The following is a 19,518-nucleotide window of genomic DNA, read 5'->3' on the forward strand; positions in this document are numbered from 1 at the left end:
CACCCGCTGGAGTGTTCAGTTTCTGAGAACCACAACACACCGGTGAGAATGAGGTATTAAGAACCACAACACACAATGTTTGGCTAATCAATACCCCATGAAGTTTATTAACTGATTAAGTTCATTCGTTACGTAGCTGGTGGTGAAGTTTAACAAATACACGGAATGGCTGCCTGAGGATCGATTTGGGAATCAGTGTTCTAGCCATCGTTCTCCTAGCCATCGTTCTCCTAGCCATCGTTCTCCTAGCCATCGTTCTCCTAGCCGTCCAACAAGACATCGGTAACTATAAGAAATTCCTCTCCATTTCAATTGCATTACCATTGATTAGTATATATTGTAATATTCGTGTTTTTTTTCTTTCTGAGCAAATATACACTTATTATCAAAGACTTCTGCACAGTATTGTATGTATACACACACACACACACACACATATACATACATACATACACACACACACACAAACGCACATCACACACACGTATATTCACACAATACACATATATATATGTATGTACGTTTGTATATAAATATATATAAACCTTAAAGATACACGTGTGTGTGTGTGTGTGTGTGTACGTGCGTGTGTTTGTGTGTGTGTGTGTGTGTGCATGTGAATGGGTTGTCAGGTACCACGCCAATTCCACACCATTGCAGGTGCGGCATTACTGCTATGCATGCAGCAACAATGTGTCAAAATTGCACTAACACAAGTATCCAGAAGGGGTTGCAATTACATTTGCATATGTGCAATAGAAGGAGAGTTACTTAGTTTTTAATAACCAGTTTAACACCAAAAGTACAGTGCTGGTAACCAGTTTGCTCTGACAGTGAGAAGGCTGCAGAGCAGACGGGAATGTAAACGTGCTTTATTCCTTCTCAAAGACAGGTGCCTATCTGTGTTTCTTGCCGTGCCTGAGCTTAGTTGACATGGCAGAACGCCATCCCATTCAAATGAAGCACATTTCATATTTGAAAATAGTTAAATTACAATCCATTTTAGAAGATACAGAAGATATGGTACAATTTGTCAGAATATCTCCTACTGACAATCAATGAAACAGATACGAGCAACCGGGTTAAGTATACACAACAGCTAAGATGGAGCACACGGCACTACCAGAAAAGGGCAAAACACCCAACCCAGAGCATGTCAGAAGTGAGAAACTACTGATGCCACATCCAACACTATGGCTACAAATATGTTTAGGGTCATGTGACTATTTTTGCTTCACATCGATACGTTTTCAAAGAGGAACAGGAAAGCTACTGGTATCGCCGCATGGGAGCTGTGCACACAAACGTTAACAGTTCACAACAGGAAGCTCACACTAGCGTCATCTTGAGGGCACCGGGTCATGGAAACAGATCAACACACATCCCTTATGATAGCTACTTCTCAACATGGCAAACATCAAAAATACACGGCATTGTCAGTTACTGTGTTTAGGTAAAGGATAATGTCCAGAGGAGCGGAAATTTCCCCACAACTGATTTTCACAGTGTCTTGCAACATCGGGCCGAACTGTAAATGCTGTATTTGGACCAGACGGGAGACTGTGGAGCGCCAGTGCTGCATTGGGCACAGCATGGAGGGCGTTCTGGGTCCCGTCACACAGACAGCCACTAGAGGGAGGCAGAGTGGTTAAAGTGAGAGTCAGACAATGATCTTGGCAAAAAGCAAGAGTAAATCACTTAAGTCTAACATATAGGATCATCAACAGCCACTTTACATCTACCAAGGGCTATAAAATCCTATCTTCGGCTGTAACAGATCTAAAAGAAAGACATTAAACTGTTGGTATAATGCTTCCAATAGCAGGGATTTTCAGCCTCTCTTATACCAAGGAGCCTCTAAAGTACAGTATAAGCAGATGACTAATTGAAAACTAAGGACCACCAGGGGGCAGATTTTCATGTTCCTTGCTCATGACATTATACTGACATTTAGTCAAATTGTCAATGTATCTACAAACCCCCTGCAGCTGCTCCCATAAAGATCCCCATGAGGGGTGGGGGGTCATGGACCACAGGTTGAAATTACTTGTTTTACAGAACACATATACGAATGCTTAAAAACATTTACCACCTGATAGCATTAAGCAATGAAGTTTACAGAGGTCCAAGTACATGTAGTTCCTGACTGATGCAAGCAATCTGTTCCCAAAACCCTTATGTAAGTCAGATTTTACGTATCGGACAGATTTACCTTCCCATACCATTCAGGGCACCTTATAGCAAAAAACACATAAGCCAAAAATATATTAGTAATACGTACTATGGAACACATCATAAATAAACGGAAAAAAATGAAGCATAAATTTACTTACAGGTGCATGTCACCTTTTTGTGTTCCCATAGACTCTGTACTTTGGAAATTTTTTGTATAAGTCCGGATTTACTTAAGTTGGTTCTATGTAAGATGAGAGCTGTGTGTAGTTGATATTCTAGTCACTATTACAGTCAACATTTACTCAATATTACTCGACATGTTAGGGAGTGACCCAGCAACCAATAGCCAGAAACCATAGCTATACCTACCCAGCTTTTACATGAAATCTTTAAGGTCTAGGTCTGCCAAGGGGTCCTTGGGAGGGGGTGGCTTTCTGGGGCTCTGGGGAATCCCAGGGGACATCTGGGGGAGAGGGAAGAGCATGTGTGGAAGGATAGATATGTCTCAGTGCTGCACTAATAGCACAGAGTAAATATGTTGTGTGTATGACAATTATCCCAGTGTGCATGTGGGTCTGTATGTTTGTGTGGTGAGGGGTTTACCGCTGCTCCAGCTGGACCCATTCCAGGGGCACCTGGCCCAGCAAATGGTGGCCTCATCATTGGCTGCTGCTGGGGGAACATCTGAGGCATCATGGGTCCTGAAGAAGCCTGTGAGTTTAGGGAGGACAGAAGGAGATAGTGAGAACATCACACAACTTAGGGACAGGGTGGTCTGGAGCAGAATCGGTTTAGAGACAGGACCGTCTGAAGCAGAGATGGAATAGCAGAACTTTAAGATGGGGCCATCAAGAGCAGAGATGGTTTAGCAGAACTTTCAGATGGGGCCATCAAGAGCAGAGATGGTTTAGCAGAACTTTCAGATGGGGCCATCAAGAGCAGAGATGGTTTAGCAGAACTTCGAGACATGACCATCTGGGACAGAAATGGTTCTTGCAGAACTTTCAGACAGAGCCAACTAAAGTAGAGATGTTTTAGTTGAACTTTGAGACAGGGCCACCTGGAGCAGTGATGGATTTTGCAGAACTTTCAGACAGAACCATCTGGAATATGAGATGGCTTAGCGGAACTCTGAGACCAGTCCATCTGGAGCAGAGATACTGTAGCTTAGCAGAATTTTAAGACAGGGCCATCTGGGGCAGGGATGAGTTCGGCAGAGGACCATCGGGAGAAGAGATGGTTTAGCAGAACTTTGATACAGGGCCTTCTGGGGCAAAGGTAGTTTAGTAGAACTTTGAGACAGGGCCAATGGGAGCAGAGATGATTTAGCAGAACTTGGAAACAGGGCCATCCAGGGCAGGGATGGTTTTTGCAGTTCTTGGAGGCAGGCCCATCCGCAGCAGTGATGTCCATACAGCAAAAAGATAAGGCTAGCTGAACAGAGTTCTTACCATTCCAAATCCAGGCTGTACCCCCATGGGTGTGCCCATCATTCCCATTGGTGGAATACCCCCTGGAACCCCGGGGGAGGGGCCAGGCTGGGAGGAGCCACAGGAAGCGTACAGGAACATTACTATCCTACATCTACAGGAACACCGGACTAAAACTGCAAGGTCACAGATATTTTGAGCAGTGCACAGCAAGGAATCAGCATTGATACATCTAACCTACCTACGGAGGGTAGGGTTAGGCATGAGTTACACTCATCCATAGTGTGTCTATAAACTCACATGTCACCACAGGACACTGGTCAACAGCGGAAAAAACTGCACAATGCTGTACACGATTGTCTCCAAGGTGACTTTTTATCAAGTAAGATATTTGTTTTGCTCCAGTTATTTTACTTATGGTTACTTGTTAAACATAGACAGACCAAATTGCTGGCTTAATAGTTGCATTTATTTAATGTGTCTTTGTGACTTGACTGCTCCATTAAAACTCCCTTTCTGAGGGAGGAAGTGGCAGTGTGCAGTTCTCTGCTGCACCAGAAGCAAACACCCACATCTCCCCATCCACCAGCCCCGACATCTGCCTCTCCTGACCTGCCCACCTCCATACCTGCCTCTCCTAACCTGCCTACCCCAAACCTGCCTCTCCTGACCTACCCACCTCTATACCTGCCTCTCCTAACCTGCCCACCCCAAACCTGCCTCTCCTGACCTGCCCACCCCCATACCTGCCTCTCCTGACCTACCCACCCCAAACCTGCCTCTCCTGACCTACCCACCCCAATACCTGCCTCTCCCGACCTGCCCACCTCCATACCTGCCTCTCCTAACCTGCCCACCCCAAACCTGCCTCTCCTGACCTACCCACCCCAATACCTGCCTCTCCCGACCTGCCCACCTCCATACCTGCCTCTCCTAACCTGCCCATCCCAAACCTGCCTCTCCTGACCTGCCCACCTCCATACCTGCCTCTCCTACCCTGCCCACCCCAAACCTGCCCCTCCTGACCTACCCACCTCCATACCTGCCTCTCCTAACCTGCCCACCCCAAACCTGCCTCTCCCGACCTACCCACCTCAATACCTGCCTCTCCTGATCTGCCCACCCCCAAACCTGCCTCTCCTGACCTACCCACCCCAATACCTGCCTCTCCCGACCTGCCCACCTCCATACCTGCCTCTCCTAACCTGCCCACCCCAAACCTGCCCCTCCTGACCTACCCACCTCCATACCTGGCTCTCCTAACCTGCCTACCCCAAACCTGCCCCTCCCGACCTACCCACCTCCATACCTGCCTCTCCTAACCTGCCCACCCCAAACCTGCCCCTCCCGACCTACCCACCTCCATACCTGCCTCTCCTAACCTGCCCACCTCAATACCTGCCTCTCCCGACCTGCCCACCCCAATACCTGCCTCTCCTGACCTGCCCACCCCCATGCCTGCCTCTCCTGACCTGCCCACCCCCATGCCTGCCTCTCCCGACCTGCCCACCCCCATACCTGCCTCTCCCGACCTGCCCACCCCCATGCCTGCCTCTCCCGACCTGCCCACCCCCATGCCTGCCTCTCCTGATCTGCCCACCCCCATGCCTGCCTCTCCCGACCTGCCCAACCCCATACCTGCCTCTCCTGACCTACCCACCCCCATGCCTGCCTCTCCTGACCTACCCACCCCCATACCTGCCTCTCCTGACCTGCCCACCCCCATGCCTGCCTCTCCTGACCTACCCACCCCAATACCTGCCTCTCCCGACCTGTCCACCCCCATACCTGCCTCTCCTGACCTACCCACCCCAATACCTGCCTCTCCCGACCTGCCCACCCCCATACCTACCTCTCCCGGCCTGCTCACACCCACAGCACTCCACACGACATTTACCATTGAGGGGCCAGGAGCAGCCCAGCCAGTGGGAGCTACCTGAGGTTGCCAGGCTGCCCCTCCTGTCATCTTCTTCTCATTCCACTGCATGCTGCAGGGAGGAGAATAATCAGCTATTACTCCAAAGGCTGACCAATCATGTAGGCAACACCAACCAATATCATTCTGCAAGCTGATCAATCATGTGTCCCATGCCAGCTAGTTTGATTCTGCACACTGAACAGTCACATAAACAATGCAAGCCGTTGTCATTCTGCATGCTGACCAATCACGTGAGCAATGAAAGCCAGTGTGTCTGCATGCTGACCAATCACTTGAGCAATGCAAGCCAGTGTCAATCTGCATGCTGACCAATCACTTGAGCAATGTCAGTCAAGCCCTAAGTTCAACTAACAGCACATATGTTCCCATTTCTATTGTGTTTAGTATTGTAAGTGGCCATAAGATTAAACAGGCTGAATTTAACAAACACAACGTTGCTTTATGAGAAATCGACAAATGAAGATATGCATACACTTTCACAGAGGTGAAAACATTTATTCATGTTCAAGCATATTTAAGTCTTGTTCTTACTTAGATTGAGACGTCATCCCCAGATCTGTAAGAGGAGAAACAGCATGGTTTACCGTGATAGTCTAGGCAGGTTTTAGAGCATCCCACTGAACAGGCTTCCCATTTCGACACTGGCATGGGAAAACACTCTCACTGGTTACAGCGAGGTCATGTGATAGGGGTGTTTATCAGAGCAAGAATGTCAAAATATCAGAAAATGGAACAACTAGAGTCTCAGTGAGAAGAAAACATAGAGATAATGAATACAAAATTTAATAATACTTCCTCCCCAGAATAAAAGAAAATACATGCAATTATGTATGTCTACGGTGACTATTGGTTAAGTGGGACAAAGGTAAGCTGGGTTACTTTTTTGTTTAACACTCTATATCTTTATGCATCTGTAGTCTATTAAGCTTTGTTCTTGAGCTTTCAGTAATACTTTTATGTTTCATTTCAAAACGAATCACTCAGTAATTTGATAATTTGGATATTATTTGTATGTTAGTTAATTGCTAAGTAATTAATACATACTGCCCACTAGGTTTGCCAAGGAAGAGTCCAGGTCACCACTGATGGGTTTTGCAGGAGCTGCAGCTGCCATCCCGCCTCCAGCCATTAGGGGAGCTCCGGGGCCCTGAGGGGTCAAGGCAGGGGCGAGCATGTTCCCTAATCCATCAAAGACTTTGGGAAGAAGTAGGAAAGATACAGAGGATTGAAGAAAGAACAACAAACAGAAGTTATATTCATTCCCCAAAATCTTATTTCACTGCGGTAACAATGAGGAGGATCACCATGACAACCATACGGTATTATGGCAACGACAGCCGGGACTATAACTGGACTGACAACTAGCTGACAGGATGCAATGACAAAGAAATGATCTAGAACAGTGTCTCCGAAATCCGGTCCACGTTTTTGCTCCCTCCCATCTCCCTACCAGAAATGTGGCCTGTCTGGCAGGGAGCAAAAATGTGGACCGTCTGGGGGTCCCCAAAGACTGGGTTGGGAAACCCTGATCTACAGTGTAATTAAAGTCAATTCAACAGCGTTTTAACAAACATAAATGATTTCAGCTTCTCCTCCCCAGGTACAAACACACATGATGAAAAAACAAATATAAGAAAACAACATATAAATATAAGCTGAAATCAGAATAGTCTAGAGCAGAATAATACAGAGTATATGCAGGGATGCACATAACTGGTATCACTTTTAAAAGCGATACGTGCAGCAATCGATTGTTATCACAGTGCAAATGCATACTTATTTTGCATCAAATTGCGCTGAAATTATCATGCATTTTAACCTTCATATGCTAATTTGTATTTCATTTGGGGTATAAGGGTTGAAATGCATGGTAATTTCTGGTCATAGGAGCACAAATGCCCCGCAACCCCAGTTGGGATTAAGCGGTTTCAGAAAATGGATGGATGGATGGATGGAGGAGCAAAAATTTGCATAAAATAGAAACGCATTTGCACTGTTACAACAATTGATTGCTGCACATACTGCTTTTTAGCCGGCACCCTAAACAATCATAAAAACAGGTTTTGATGTCTGAGCCATAACCTTTCTAACCCTAACCTTAGCTATAGTTGGCTCAACCTAATTCGGGGACTTAGGGTGACACAACAGGCTTTTGGAAAGTATGAAATACGCTATTAAATCGAGTTAACCTGTGGTTTCCCTTTATACGGGGGCCCTGAACTACCATAAAACAGGTTTTGAAGGTTGAAAAGCCTGTATCCTTCGTAACACTAATCCTAGCTTCAGTTAGCTAACCCTAATTTGGGGCCTTAGGGTGACACAACAGGTTGTTAGAAAGTATGAAATATGCTATTAAATCAAGTCAAATTGTGGTTTCCCATTGAAAGTGCATATGTACTTGCGTACCAGTTATGTGCATCCATGTGTTTCATCATATTATGGTCCTTAGAAATAGAAAGACCTCCATTACAATTTAGCAGACACTTTTATTCAAAACGACATACAATTTGAGAAATCGGGGCCGGATGGTCCCCATAGGACTTGGATCAGCAACCTACTGATCACAAGCATAGCATCCTAACCCACCAAGTCATTCACCCACAGTCATTCATTAATCTCCTTAAGTTATCCTATCTTGCCCATGCTTGCCTGATACAGTCATATAGGGTAATAAGACAGATGTCATGTAGAACAGAATATTCACTGCATCTTGCAAATTCTGACACCAGCACAGCCCATACTACAGATTACCGCGCTCAGAAAAGCTGGAACCGAAGCCAGAACTCACCATCATGCAGTGGAGGCAAGCATGGCCCACAGACAGGTGTTCAAGAGAAAAGGGGCCGGAACAGGGACAGAGGGACAGAGAGGAACATCATGGTGAAGACAGCAGAATTAACAGCAGCCACTAATATGAGGAAGACAATGGCTCAGGCAGAGTAGCCAACCATAGTGCTCTTGGGATCTGTGTGTCCATATCCTACCGTGGTGACAACAGTTAGGGGCACAGAGGAGTTAACAGGGCTTGGAATATCACTTATCCTGGAGGAAGACTCATCTGGCCAAGCAGTTAAAATGATTACATGGCATCAAACCAGCCATACATATTATTATTATTATTGTTGTTGTTATTGTTGTTATACATAGGAAGACTAACATTCCAGCAGCAAAACATTACAATAGTGCAGTTACATCATCATATAATGAATATGACACCGACAGTTTTCCTAAAAATCCGTCCTTATAAATATCGAACCTGAGGAATCCAGGCCACCGGAGGGCGCTCCTGGGGCTGGAGCAGATCCAAAGCCCATGTTCAAAGCAGGTTGCGCGTTGGTTTGTGCTGCCGTCACTGCAGCGACAGCTGGGCTAGTGCTCATGAGACCTGCAGGATACAAATAATCACTAAATATCATCTTTTCACTGAGCGCACAATTCTTCACGTGCATGTCAGTCAGCACCAATGTTTAAAGGAATATAGAGGTGTCTATCTGTGGATAAATAACCAAACACAGATCTTACTGAGATTTCATTAACGAGTCATGTCTATCACACAGTGAGGATGATTTGAGACAGAATAGACTAAATGTACATGAAAATCCTTTTGTGTATAGCTGGGTGTGCTTTAAGATGCTATGGGTGTAATTTGAGGTGTCATGTGGTGTGTTGTGCGTGTGGTGTGTTGTGCGTGTGGTGTATTGCTTGTGTGGTGTGCGTGTGGTGTGTTGTGCGTGTGGTGTGTTGTGCGTGTGATGTGCGTGTGGTGTGTTGTGCGTGTGGTGTGTTGTGCGTGTGGTGTGCGTGTGGTGTGTTGTGCGTGTGGTGTGCGTGTGGTGTGTTGTGCGTGTGGTGTGCGTGTGGTGTGTTGTGCGTGTGGTGTGCGTGTGGTGTGTTGTGCGTGTGGTGTGCGTGTGGTGTGCGTGTGGTGTGTTGTGCGCGTGGTGTATTGTGCACGTGGTGTGTTGTGCGTGTGGTGTATTGTGCGTGTGGTGTGTTGTGCGTGTGGTGTGTTGTGCGTGTGGTGTGTGTGTGGTGTGTTGTGCGTGTGGTGTGCGTGTGGTGTGTTGTGCGTGTGGTGTGCGTGTGGTGTGTTGTGCGTATGGTGTGTTGTGCGTGTGGTGTGTTGTGCGTGTGGTGTGTTGTGCGTACCAGCCAGAAGGTCACTGCCAACCGTAGGAGCAGCAGCTGGTTGGGACTCTGTGGTGGATCCACCAAAGGGATCTGAAGGTAGAGAATGGTATGACCATCTGGACACAAAGAGCCTTTTACTGAAATAACATGGCTCATAAACACACACACACACACACACAGGTAAACATATCTTTATGGGGACTGCTCATTCATTTCTATGGGAAAAATGCTAATGCTAACTATGACAACCTTAACCCCTACCCAGCCCTAACCATAACCATAAGTAACCAAGCAAAATACAAGAGTTATTGCATTTTTTGTTTTTCCATTGCAATCACGGATTTTTATAAAATTGAATTTTCCCATATGGGGACCAAGAAACTGGTCACCATAAGGTAAAAAAGACAGGTATTCATCACCTTATGGGGACATTTGGTCCCCACAAGGTAAGGTATACCTGGATCACACAAATGCTCACACACACTCAGGATCCCCATGTGCTATGACCTGCTACTCTAAATGACTACCAAAGAGGGTCCTACAGGTAAGAGGGTAGGTTACTTCGACTCTGATACTTACAGGAAGTGTATGATAATCAAAAAAACAGTTCAGAACACACACAATCTGCAAGAACTCCGGAAAGCAGACAGCAGATTACAAAATGTTCTAGAAAAAGTCCTCAAGAGGGGCTGACTCTGTCAGGCATCTGGTGAGCACAGTTAGATCTACGACATGCTGATTCCTTACTGCGAATGACCCAAGCAAAGCTCCAGAAAAAGGTGCGACATAAAGGTTCATCGGGTCAGGAAGATAAAGTCAGGAATGTTGCAATGCTGAAGTGTCAAATCCAGGATCAAAGTAGCCAGGAAAAGGTGGAGGTACACACCCCCAAACAGGTCTAAGATGGATTCTGCCTCAGTTTTGGCTGGAGTCACTGCAGAGGCCGCAGGTGTAGAGGCGGAGAAGGCATCTGCAGTGTGTAACACACGACACAGACATGAAAACACACGCTAATACATGCAGGCATGCAAACACACACACACACAGACATGCAAATGTAGACATTTCAACATACATGCAAACACACAGACATACAAACATATGTAAAAACACACAGATATGCAAACACGTCTAGACACATGCATACTTACAAAGACATACAGACACAGTCACACAAAGACATGCAAACACACACACACACATGCAAACACACACATTACTTGATTCCTAATTCTGAATTATTAAAATGTTAAATATTAAGTCGCCTCTATGTCGTCTCACATTTTCCAGGCTGGATGAAAGGATATCTTGCATGACATAACCGGTGTATGACCCGTCATGACTTATAGACTATTCTGATGTCCCAAAAACCACCATATAATTACATCATTTATTAATTCTTTGACACTCTTTCCACAGGAAGTATGAGGACATCCACAAAGGACACAAACGACACAAGTCAAGAATAAGACCTACAGCACAGGAAGAGCATGACCAGTGAGATAGGGAGAGTGGCACTCACCCGGCAAGAGACCAGCGGCCTCCGGGAGAGGAGAAGCTCCCCGAGAGGAGGCAGGGGGGCCTTCCAAGTGAGGGAGAAGGACAGTGAGGGCAGACAGGAGGAGAGAGGCAGCCATACGAAATCTGGATGAGCAAAGCAGCCTCCAAAAGCAACACACTGACACCAGGCAAAACATTCAGGGTTGTGAATAAATGCAAATGTGTCAAAGGGAGAGGAAGTGCATTATGGGAAAAAAATTAAAAAGTGAAATGAACGGTGTAGCTGCCGAAAACACTTTTTATCTGAGAGAAATATCAGAGTAGGAGCTGGGGGTAGTGGTGGTAGAGCATCAGCGAACAAAGACGAAAGAATCACACAGATAAAAGAACCATCTGAAATCACCTGGTTTGGTAAAAGTTACCACTGAAGAGAGGACAGGAAAAGCTCAGGTAAGACCAATACACCAGCACAGATACCTGATGTTTAGCCAGGGAAAACTCATACATTTCCTGTGATTGGTGAAGCTGCTCCCTGCCAGACCCCACTGGATCTGGAAGTTAAACTGAAGCCTGATCCGAGATCCGAGCCCAGCCATTATAGATGATTCATCCAAAGTTCTCCCGCTTCATTCAACCTGCTCTTGGCCTACACCTGACCGGCTTTGCTGCTCCTTTAATCCAGCCTTTGACTGCTTCATTTAACTAAGCAAAAAGCCAACGGAACCAAGAGGAGCGGAGAAGGCATGTAGTGAAGCTGAAGATTTACCACCAAAGAGGTCAAGCCCAGGAGCTGCAGAGGCAGCTGCAGAGGCAGCAGGGGGCGCTACTGCAGTGGGGGCGGTCTCTGCGGGCTTCATAGCAAAGAGATCCACCTCAGGGGCAGCTTCTGCACTAACCATGGATTCCGCAAAGGCGTCTTCAAAGGAGAGGAAGCGGTTACTCAACAGACACTGACACAGACCAGGCAGGAAGCTCAGATGACAAAAGAATCATTATTCATGGAAAATAAAGGAAATGTTGCGAACTGTTGTTAATGCAGAACCTGCTAAAAGCTTCTACAAAATGCTCTCTCAGGATGGAGCCGCCGTGCCCCTACCAGGGCTCCTCTGAGGTTCTCCTGAACAAAGTCCATTCATACATGTCCTAAAAGTATTCCCTCAGCAGTCAGGAGTGTAGATTTCATCCAAGTACTTTGACAGCTGAGTGAGATGTAGCCATTGCAAGCTATAGCCGGGTAAAAGAACCTTTAGGCCAGACTGCACCCCCTGCTGGCTAGACACATGAGGCCCATTGCTGCTTTGATCAGCTGAAGTTGACTGCAAAAAATGTGGATTTAAGTGATTTTCTACTCAAAGATAATAAGGGAGGGTGTGGAAGGAAAAGAAGATGGATGAATATGGAGGGAAAGGAGAAGAGAATATGGGTGAGGGACAGAAGGACCCAGGGGACAGTCTGATGGGCAATGGAATAAGCATCCCCACGACACCATCAGCTACAGTGAGCTACAGTCACATACAACAGGAGATCCACCATCCATAGCATACAATGCACATACACACTCAGGAGCATACACTTATACTCAAAGAATATACATAGAGAACATACACTGAACACACACTCAAAGAATATACATGGAGAACACACACTGAACACACACTCAAAGAATATACATAGAGAACATACACTGAACACACACTCAAAGAATATACATGGAGAACATACACTGAACACACACTCAAAGAATATACATGGAGAACACTGAACACACACTCAAAGAATATACATGGAGAACACTGAACACACACTCAAAGAATATACATGGAGAACATACACTGAATACACACCAAAAGAATATACAGAGAACATACACACACACACATTCAAATAATTGTGTATAAGTGAATATACACTGAACAGAGAGAATGTTCACATACACAGAAAAACACACAAAACATACATTGAACACGCACAATCTTTGAAAGGACAGACAGAGACCTTGCACACTAAACACACAGTCTCGCCACCCACCAGATCCAACAGCTGCGTCAGCTGCCGGCGCGGGCGGAGCTACCCCTGCCTCGCCAGCCATCGCACCACCACCAGATGGCGCTGCAAATGCATCTACGACGTTGGGATATTCAGGCGGACACGGGTGCATGCATGGGAGGAATAAAGGTAAATAGGACCAAGAGTACAAAAAGAAAATAGAGTGGAAAAAAAGAAAAAAGATGGCCAATCAGAGGACAGAGAATAATGACGTATCATAGAACAAAGAAATAACAGCCAACAGTGGAGGGACAAGGAGAGCCTGAACTGAGAGAAAAAGCCTCACAGCCAGAGACGAGAATAAAATTTGATACCACAACACAAACATTTTATACAACAGGAATTGTACATAAATGGTGATGGCACATAGCTGATGATGGCATTTCAAAGAGAACTTTTCAGTATCTTCTGTGTTTATGCACCATTGTATGGCATTTCGACTCACAATAGAACCTGATATTTCTAACTATTTTCCATACGAAAATATATGGAGCTATAAAACATAGGACGGTGTCTAGTAAGTGGCTTTTCCTTTTTCTAGACTGGGGGCTTTTGGGAGATATTCTGAAATACTAATTTGTCTCCTACACATACAGGCAAATGAACCCAAACCAATAATTTTCTTTTCGGGAATCAGCTAATCTTTTCCCAGGATGCACAGCATAAACACTGGAGGTGTCTGCAACACTTCTCAAGCACGCTTCCCAGCCTCTCCCTAACTAGTGAGTCTCAAAAAGGCACAGGGACGTTTACTAACCTCCGAAAAGGTCCATTTCAGTGGAACCGGAGGCCGCAGCCGCGGGAGGGGCAGCTTCACCCGCCGTAGCCGTGGGGGTCGCCTCAGCAGCAGCGGGCGCAGAGTCTACGGCAGCAGAGGGTTCGGCAGAGCTAATGGCAACAGCTGGCACGACTAAGCACTCTGCCACACACCCCAAACATGGCCGTAAGGAGAGAGAAATATAATGCAAAGCAAGGAAAAAGTAGCAAAAGATGCTGTAAGGCAAGAAAGAGCCATGAATAAGAAAAGAGCATCCGTGTGGAAGGGGCTGTCTGCTCAGTACTCACCCTCCGCCAGCAGATCTGGGGCAGCAGTCCAGGGAACGAGGCAGAGGGGAGAAATAATAAGCAGCGAGGGAACGGATCAGAACCACGGACAAGGCATAAGGTCACATTTAAATATATAACAGACGCAAGTGAGAAACGTTTTGTGGGCTCAGAGAGTATAGTCAGCCTAGACGATAAGGGACATGCTCAAGGGCTCAAGTGATATGATTACACTGCTAGCACAGGATTTGAACCCACAATGTTCTGGCCACTGGCACAGATCTATACACCACACATTGCAAGGGCTGCCAACTTAGGTCAGCTGGCTGGAGTGAGATTTCCAATTTGAGACACGTGTATTTACGAATTTTATTACCTTGTAAATAGTCTGTAGGGCTTGCAAACTGCCCCAAAGCTTTTGATGTTACCTAATTTTAGGTTTACCATAAGACTTCTTGTCTGAGCGTGAGAGTCTGAAAGCACATCACACCAGATGCGAGAGAGATACCAACCCTGCACCACCCATATACACGTGAGCCGGTCCTCACATGGTTAATTGGGCTAACGAGGCTTCCTCATTATGGCTTATTCACTATGGCTAACGGGGCTTCCTTATTATGGCTTACTCACTACGGCTAATGGGGCTTCCTCTCTATAGCTAATTGGGTTTACCTACTATGGTTAACAGGGCATTATCTCTACAGCTAATGGGGCTTACTCACTTTGGCCAATGGGGCTTCCCCGCTATGACCAATGGGGCTTCCCCGCTATGACCAATGGGGCTTCCTCACTATGACCAATGGGGCTTCCTCACTATGACCAATGGGGCTTCCTCGCTATGGCTAATGGGGCTTACTTGCTATGGCTAAAAGGGCTTCCTCACTATGGCTAACGGGGCTTACTTGTTATGGCTAAAAGGGCTTCCTTGCTATGGCTAATAGGGTTTACTCATTATGACTAACAGGCCTTACTTGTTATAGCTAATGGGGCTTCCTCGCTTTGACAAATGAGGCTTACTTGCTATGGCTATCAGGGCTTACTCGCTATGACTAATGGGGCTTCTCGCTATGGCTAAAAGGGCTTCCTTGCTATGGCTAACAGGGTTTACTTGTTATGGCTAATGGGTCTTACTCGTTATAGCTAATGGGGCTTCCTCGCTTTGACAAATGGGGCTTACTTGCTATGGCTAACAGGGCTTACTTGCTATGGCTAATGGGGCTTACTTGTTATGGCTAACAGGGTTTCCTTGTTATGGCTAACAGGACTTCCTCGCTATATCTAACAGGGCTTCCTCGTTATGGCTAATGGGGCTTACTTGCTATGGCTAAAAGGGTTTATTCACTATGACCAATAGGGTTCCTTGCTATGGCTAAAAGAGCTTCCATGTTCTGGCTAACTGGATTTAATTGTTATGGCTAATGGGCCTTACTTACTTTGGCTAATGGGGCTTACTCGCTATGGCTAATGGACCTTACTCGTTGAAGCTAATGAGGCTTCCTTGCTTTGACAAAGGGGCTTACCTGCTATGGCTAACAGGGCTTACTCGCTATGGCTAACGGGGCATTGTCACTATGGATATCAGGACTTCCTTGCTATGGCACCCAGATAAATGTACAAAGCCAGTCAGATAAGGTGAAAGGTGAAGGGGGGATACGGCCAATGTACGGGAGCACTGGCAGGTTACCTCCCCAGGATGATGCAGCTGTCGCAGCTGCCGGAGCTGCCTCTGCTGGCTGGGAGGGCTCAGCGAGGAGGTCCAGACCTAGCAGGTCATTGGAACTACAGAGGGGGAAAGCTGCAGTGACCTAACCTTCCGCAAAGGACATGACCCTAAACGTCCACCACTATCCCAACACAAACAGAGAGATGTCACCTACTAGCAGAGGTGGACATTTCAGGTCCAGAAAGTAAAAATCCAAACCAGGATTTTGTTTCAACCAACCAGTTGAGTACTCTGTGACTGTGGCTCTATATACTCAAATGGTTGGTTGAAACAAAATCCTGGTTTGGATTTTTACTTTCTGGACCTGAAATGTCCACCTCTGCCTACTAGGACCATTTAAAGGAAGCAATGATTGGACACTCACCTTGCAGCAGGCTGGCTGGTGGCTGCATCATCACCAGCAGCGCTGTCTGCAGCTGAGGCTGGATGTCCATTGTTGGTAGGGGAATCCTGGAAGACGAACAAGGTTAAAACAGACAAATGGCGTGAAACAATGGAGGAGACATTAAGGCATGGTGTCATCAATTCCTAATGTGATACAACAATGAACGAACTCAGAACTGCTTTGACACATAATGTCAAAAACCTCTCCTGTCATAAATATGTAATGTAAGCCCGCAAAACAACAATACAGTGAGGCACTGAAACAAAAGAAAGAGATAATATATTATTACTCACCTTGGTAGGTGACCTAAAAGCAAGATAGAGAAAAACTTGTAATTATGGTATTACAATAATAAATGGGTCATCAGCAATTACAAACAGCTCCTCATTATGGTGTTTGAGAAATCAATGCTTAACTGCCAGGTGATATTGTTTCTGTAAATAACAGCGCGCTGTGAGAATGAGGAATGTGTGATAACACTGAATACTGTAAACTCCCCAGCCCAGTGAACACTCACCCATCACTGCAAAGTCCATGCAGACAAAAATAAAGGGGAAAGCTCAGATAAGTGTGTGTAGAAAGAGTCTGTCTAGTGTCTTATTATTAAGGAAGTAACAGGAAGATTAGCACAGAGCCACTGCAATGAGTGTGAGCCTAAGATGCCTGTTATTATATCTTTACGGTATTACTATTTTAAATTTAAGCAAAAAAGTTGATTTAGCCAATGATAAAATGGATATAAAACTTGTATCCCTTTAAGAAAGCATCATCTTCAACTACAATATTAGCCTTTAATCAGTGTTACGCTCAGTGTTGGGCATTTCAGGTCCAGAAGCTACAAATCCAGACCAATATTTTGTTTCTACCGACCAGCTGAGCATAAAGAGTCACAGTCACAGAGTATTCACCTGGTTGGTAGAAACAAAATATTGGTTTAGATTTGAAATACCCAACACTGGTTACACTGCCACCTACAGGAAGTAACAGCTGCAGCTAACCTTCAGATCCATAAACAGAGCTACACTGCCACCTACAGGAAGCAACAGCTGCAACTAACCTTCAGATCCATAAACAGAGCTACACTGCCACCTACAGGAAGCAACAGCTGCACCTACCCTTTCTTTGCCTCCAGCGCATTCAGATGTGCCTCTAAGGACTCCAGGACACTGCTGGGAGCCTGTGGGTGATAAATGTGGGAGCCAAAACACACAAGGCTTAAGGTGAGCAGAACAGCTCAAAATAAGGGACAGTGATAATGCCAGGCAAAGGGGTCAGAGGTCGGGATACACACGTATAGTATATATAGGGATAAAAAGGAAAATTGAATGGAACTGGGTGGAACGCAAAATAGAATAACCCCTAAAAACTCCCATTGCACTGTAACAGTCAATGAATAGCGCAAGCTCGTGCTAATGAACATCCAGCCCCACAAAGCCCAGAATGCACTGCAGCATGCTAACCCATGCAGAATACAGCAGAGCAAGCAACTCAAAGTACCATGGTGGAAAGGATTCAAAGCCTACATCAATTTCATATCTGACAGTCCAGCTTTAATTAGTCATGTCAAACTCACACAAGTTAGATTTGTTATGCAAGAAAGGTAAAACCAACAGGTCCACATTAGAAATCTTGGAGAGGAGACACCACATCCATAGGAGAGACCACACCCAGATGAGACATCTCATCCATAGGAGAAACTACACCCAAAGTAGACACCACACCCATAGGAGACACCACACCCAAAGGAGACACCACATCGATAGGAGAGACCAAACCAGTGGAGACACCACATCCATAAGGGGCACCACATCCAGTGGAGACACCACATCCATGAGACCCCACATCCTCAGAGGAGACACCACATCCAGAAGAGACACCACATCCAGAAGAGACACCACATCCAGAAGAGACACCTCACCCAGAAGAGACACCTCACCCAGAGGTGACACTACATCCATAAGAGAGACCACACCTAGACGACACACTGCAACCATAGGGCAGACTACACCAAGAGGAGACAGCACATCCATAGGAGAAACCACACCCAGAGAAGGCACCAAACCCAAAGGAGATACCACACCCAGAGAAGGTATCAAACCCACAGGAGACACCACACCCAGAGAAGGTACCAAACCCAAAGGAGATACCACACCCAGAGAAGGCACCAAACCCAAAGGAGATACCACACCCAGAGAAGGCACCAAACCCAAAGGAGATACCACACCCAGAGAAGGTATCAAACCCACAGGAGACACCACACCCAGAGAAGGTACCAAACCCAAAGGAGATACCACACCCAGAGAAGGCACCAAACCCAAAGGAGATACCACACCCAGAGAAGGTACCAAACCCAAAGGAGATACCACACCCAGAGAAGGTACCAAACCCACAGGAGACACCACACCCAGAGAAGGTACCAAACCCACAGGAGACACCACACCCAGAGAAGGCACCAAACCCACAGGAGACACCACACCCAGAGAAGGTACCAAACCCAAAGGAGATACCACACCCAGAGCAGGCACCAAACCCACAGGAGACACCACACCCAGAGAAGGTACCAAACCCAAAGGAGATACCACACCCAGAGAAGGCACCAAACCCACAGGAGACACCACACCCAGAGAAGGTACCAAACCCAAAGGAGATACCACACCCAGAGCAGGCACCAAACCCACAGGAGACACCACACCCAGAGAAGGTACCAAACCCAAAGGAGATACCACACCCAGAGCAGGCACCAAACCCACAGGAGACACCACACCCAGAGAAGGTACCAAACCCAAAGGAGATACCACACCCAGAGCAGGCACCAAACCCACAGGAGACACCACACCCAGAGAAGGTACCAAACCCAAAGGAGATACCACACCCAGAGAAGGTACCAAACCCACAGGAGACACCACACCCAGAGAAGGTACCAAACCCAAAGGAGATACCACACCCAGAGCAGGCACCAAACCCACAGGAGACACCACACCCAGAGAAGGTACCAAACCCAAAGGAGATACCACACCCAGAGAAGGTACCAAACCCACAGGAGACACCACACCCAGAGAAGGTACCAAACCCAAAGGAGACACCACACCCAGAGGAGACACTGCATTCATAGGAGATACTACAGCCAGAGGAGACGCCACAGTCA

General features: G+C 46.3%; 1 protein-coding gene across 3 annotated transcripts in view; it reads right to left on the reverse strand.

Annotated features, from left to right (window-relative positions):
- Nucleotides 1-78: 78 nt before the first annotated feature.
- Nucleotides 79-19,518, reverse strand: part of LOC111851565 (clathrin coat assembly protein AP180-like) — a 35,688-nt gene continuing 16,248 nt past the window's right edge. Inside the window, exons 10-27 of one of the 3 annotated variants that reach the window (XM_072702547.1) lie at nt 17,489-17,550; nt 16,667-16,679; nt 16,353-16,438; nt 15,950-16,044; nt 14,287-14,301; nt 13,979-14,083; nt 13,204-13,296; nt 11,942-12,091; nt 10,562-10,645; nt 9,694-9,765; nt 8,801-8,929; nt 6,589-6,738; nt 6,076-6,100; nt 5,503-5,593; nt 3,627-3,713; nt 2,779-2,886; nt 2,545-2,638; nt 79-1,629 (exon numbers count right to left, since the gene is read on the reverse strand). In XM_072702547.1, the coding sequence (XP_072558648.1) occupies nt 2,552-2,638; nt 2,779-2,886; nt 3,627-3,713; nt 5,503-5,593; nt 6,076-6,100; nt 6,589-6,738; nt 8,801-8,929; nt 9,694-9,765; nt 10,562-10,645; nt 11,942-12,091; nt 13,204-13,296; nt 13,979-14,083; nt 14,287-14,301; nt 15,950-16,044; nt 16,353-16,438; nt 16,667-16,679; nt 17,489-17,550 (1,452 nt within the window). In that variant the 3' untranslated portion in view covers nt 79-1,629; nt 2,545-2,551. Of the gene's footprint in view, nt 1,630-2,544; nt 2,639-2,778; nt 2,887-3,626; nt 3,714-5,502; nt 5,594-6,075; nt 6,101-6,588; nt 6,739-8,800; nt 8,930-9,693; nt 9,766-10,561; nt 10,646-11,941; nt 12,092-13,203; nt 13,297-13,978; nt 14,141-14,286; nt 14,302-15,949; nt 16,045-16,352; nt 16,439-16,666; nt 16,680-16,871; nt 16,897-17,488; nt 17,551-19,518 lie in introns of those variants that run through there. The other 2 variants (XM_072702548.1, XM_072702549.1) reach the window with 2 other exon arrangements.

Source organism: Paramormyrops kingsleyae, chromosome 19, assembly GCF_048594095.1.
Source record: "Paramormyrops kingsleyae isolate MSU_618 chromosome 19, PKINGS_0.4, whole genome shotgun sequence".
NCBI lineage: Eukaryota > Metazoa > Chordata > Actinopteri > Osteoglossiformes > Mormyridae > Paramormyrops > Paramormyrops kingsleyae.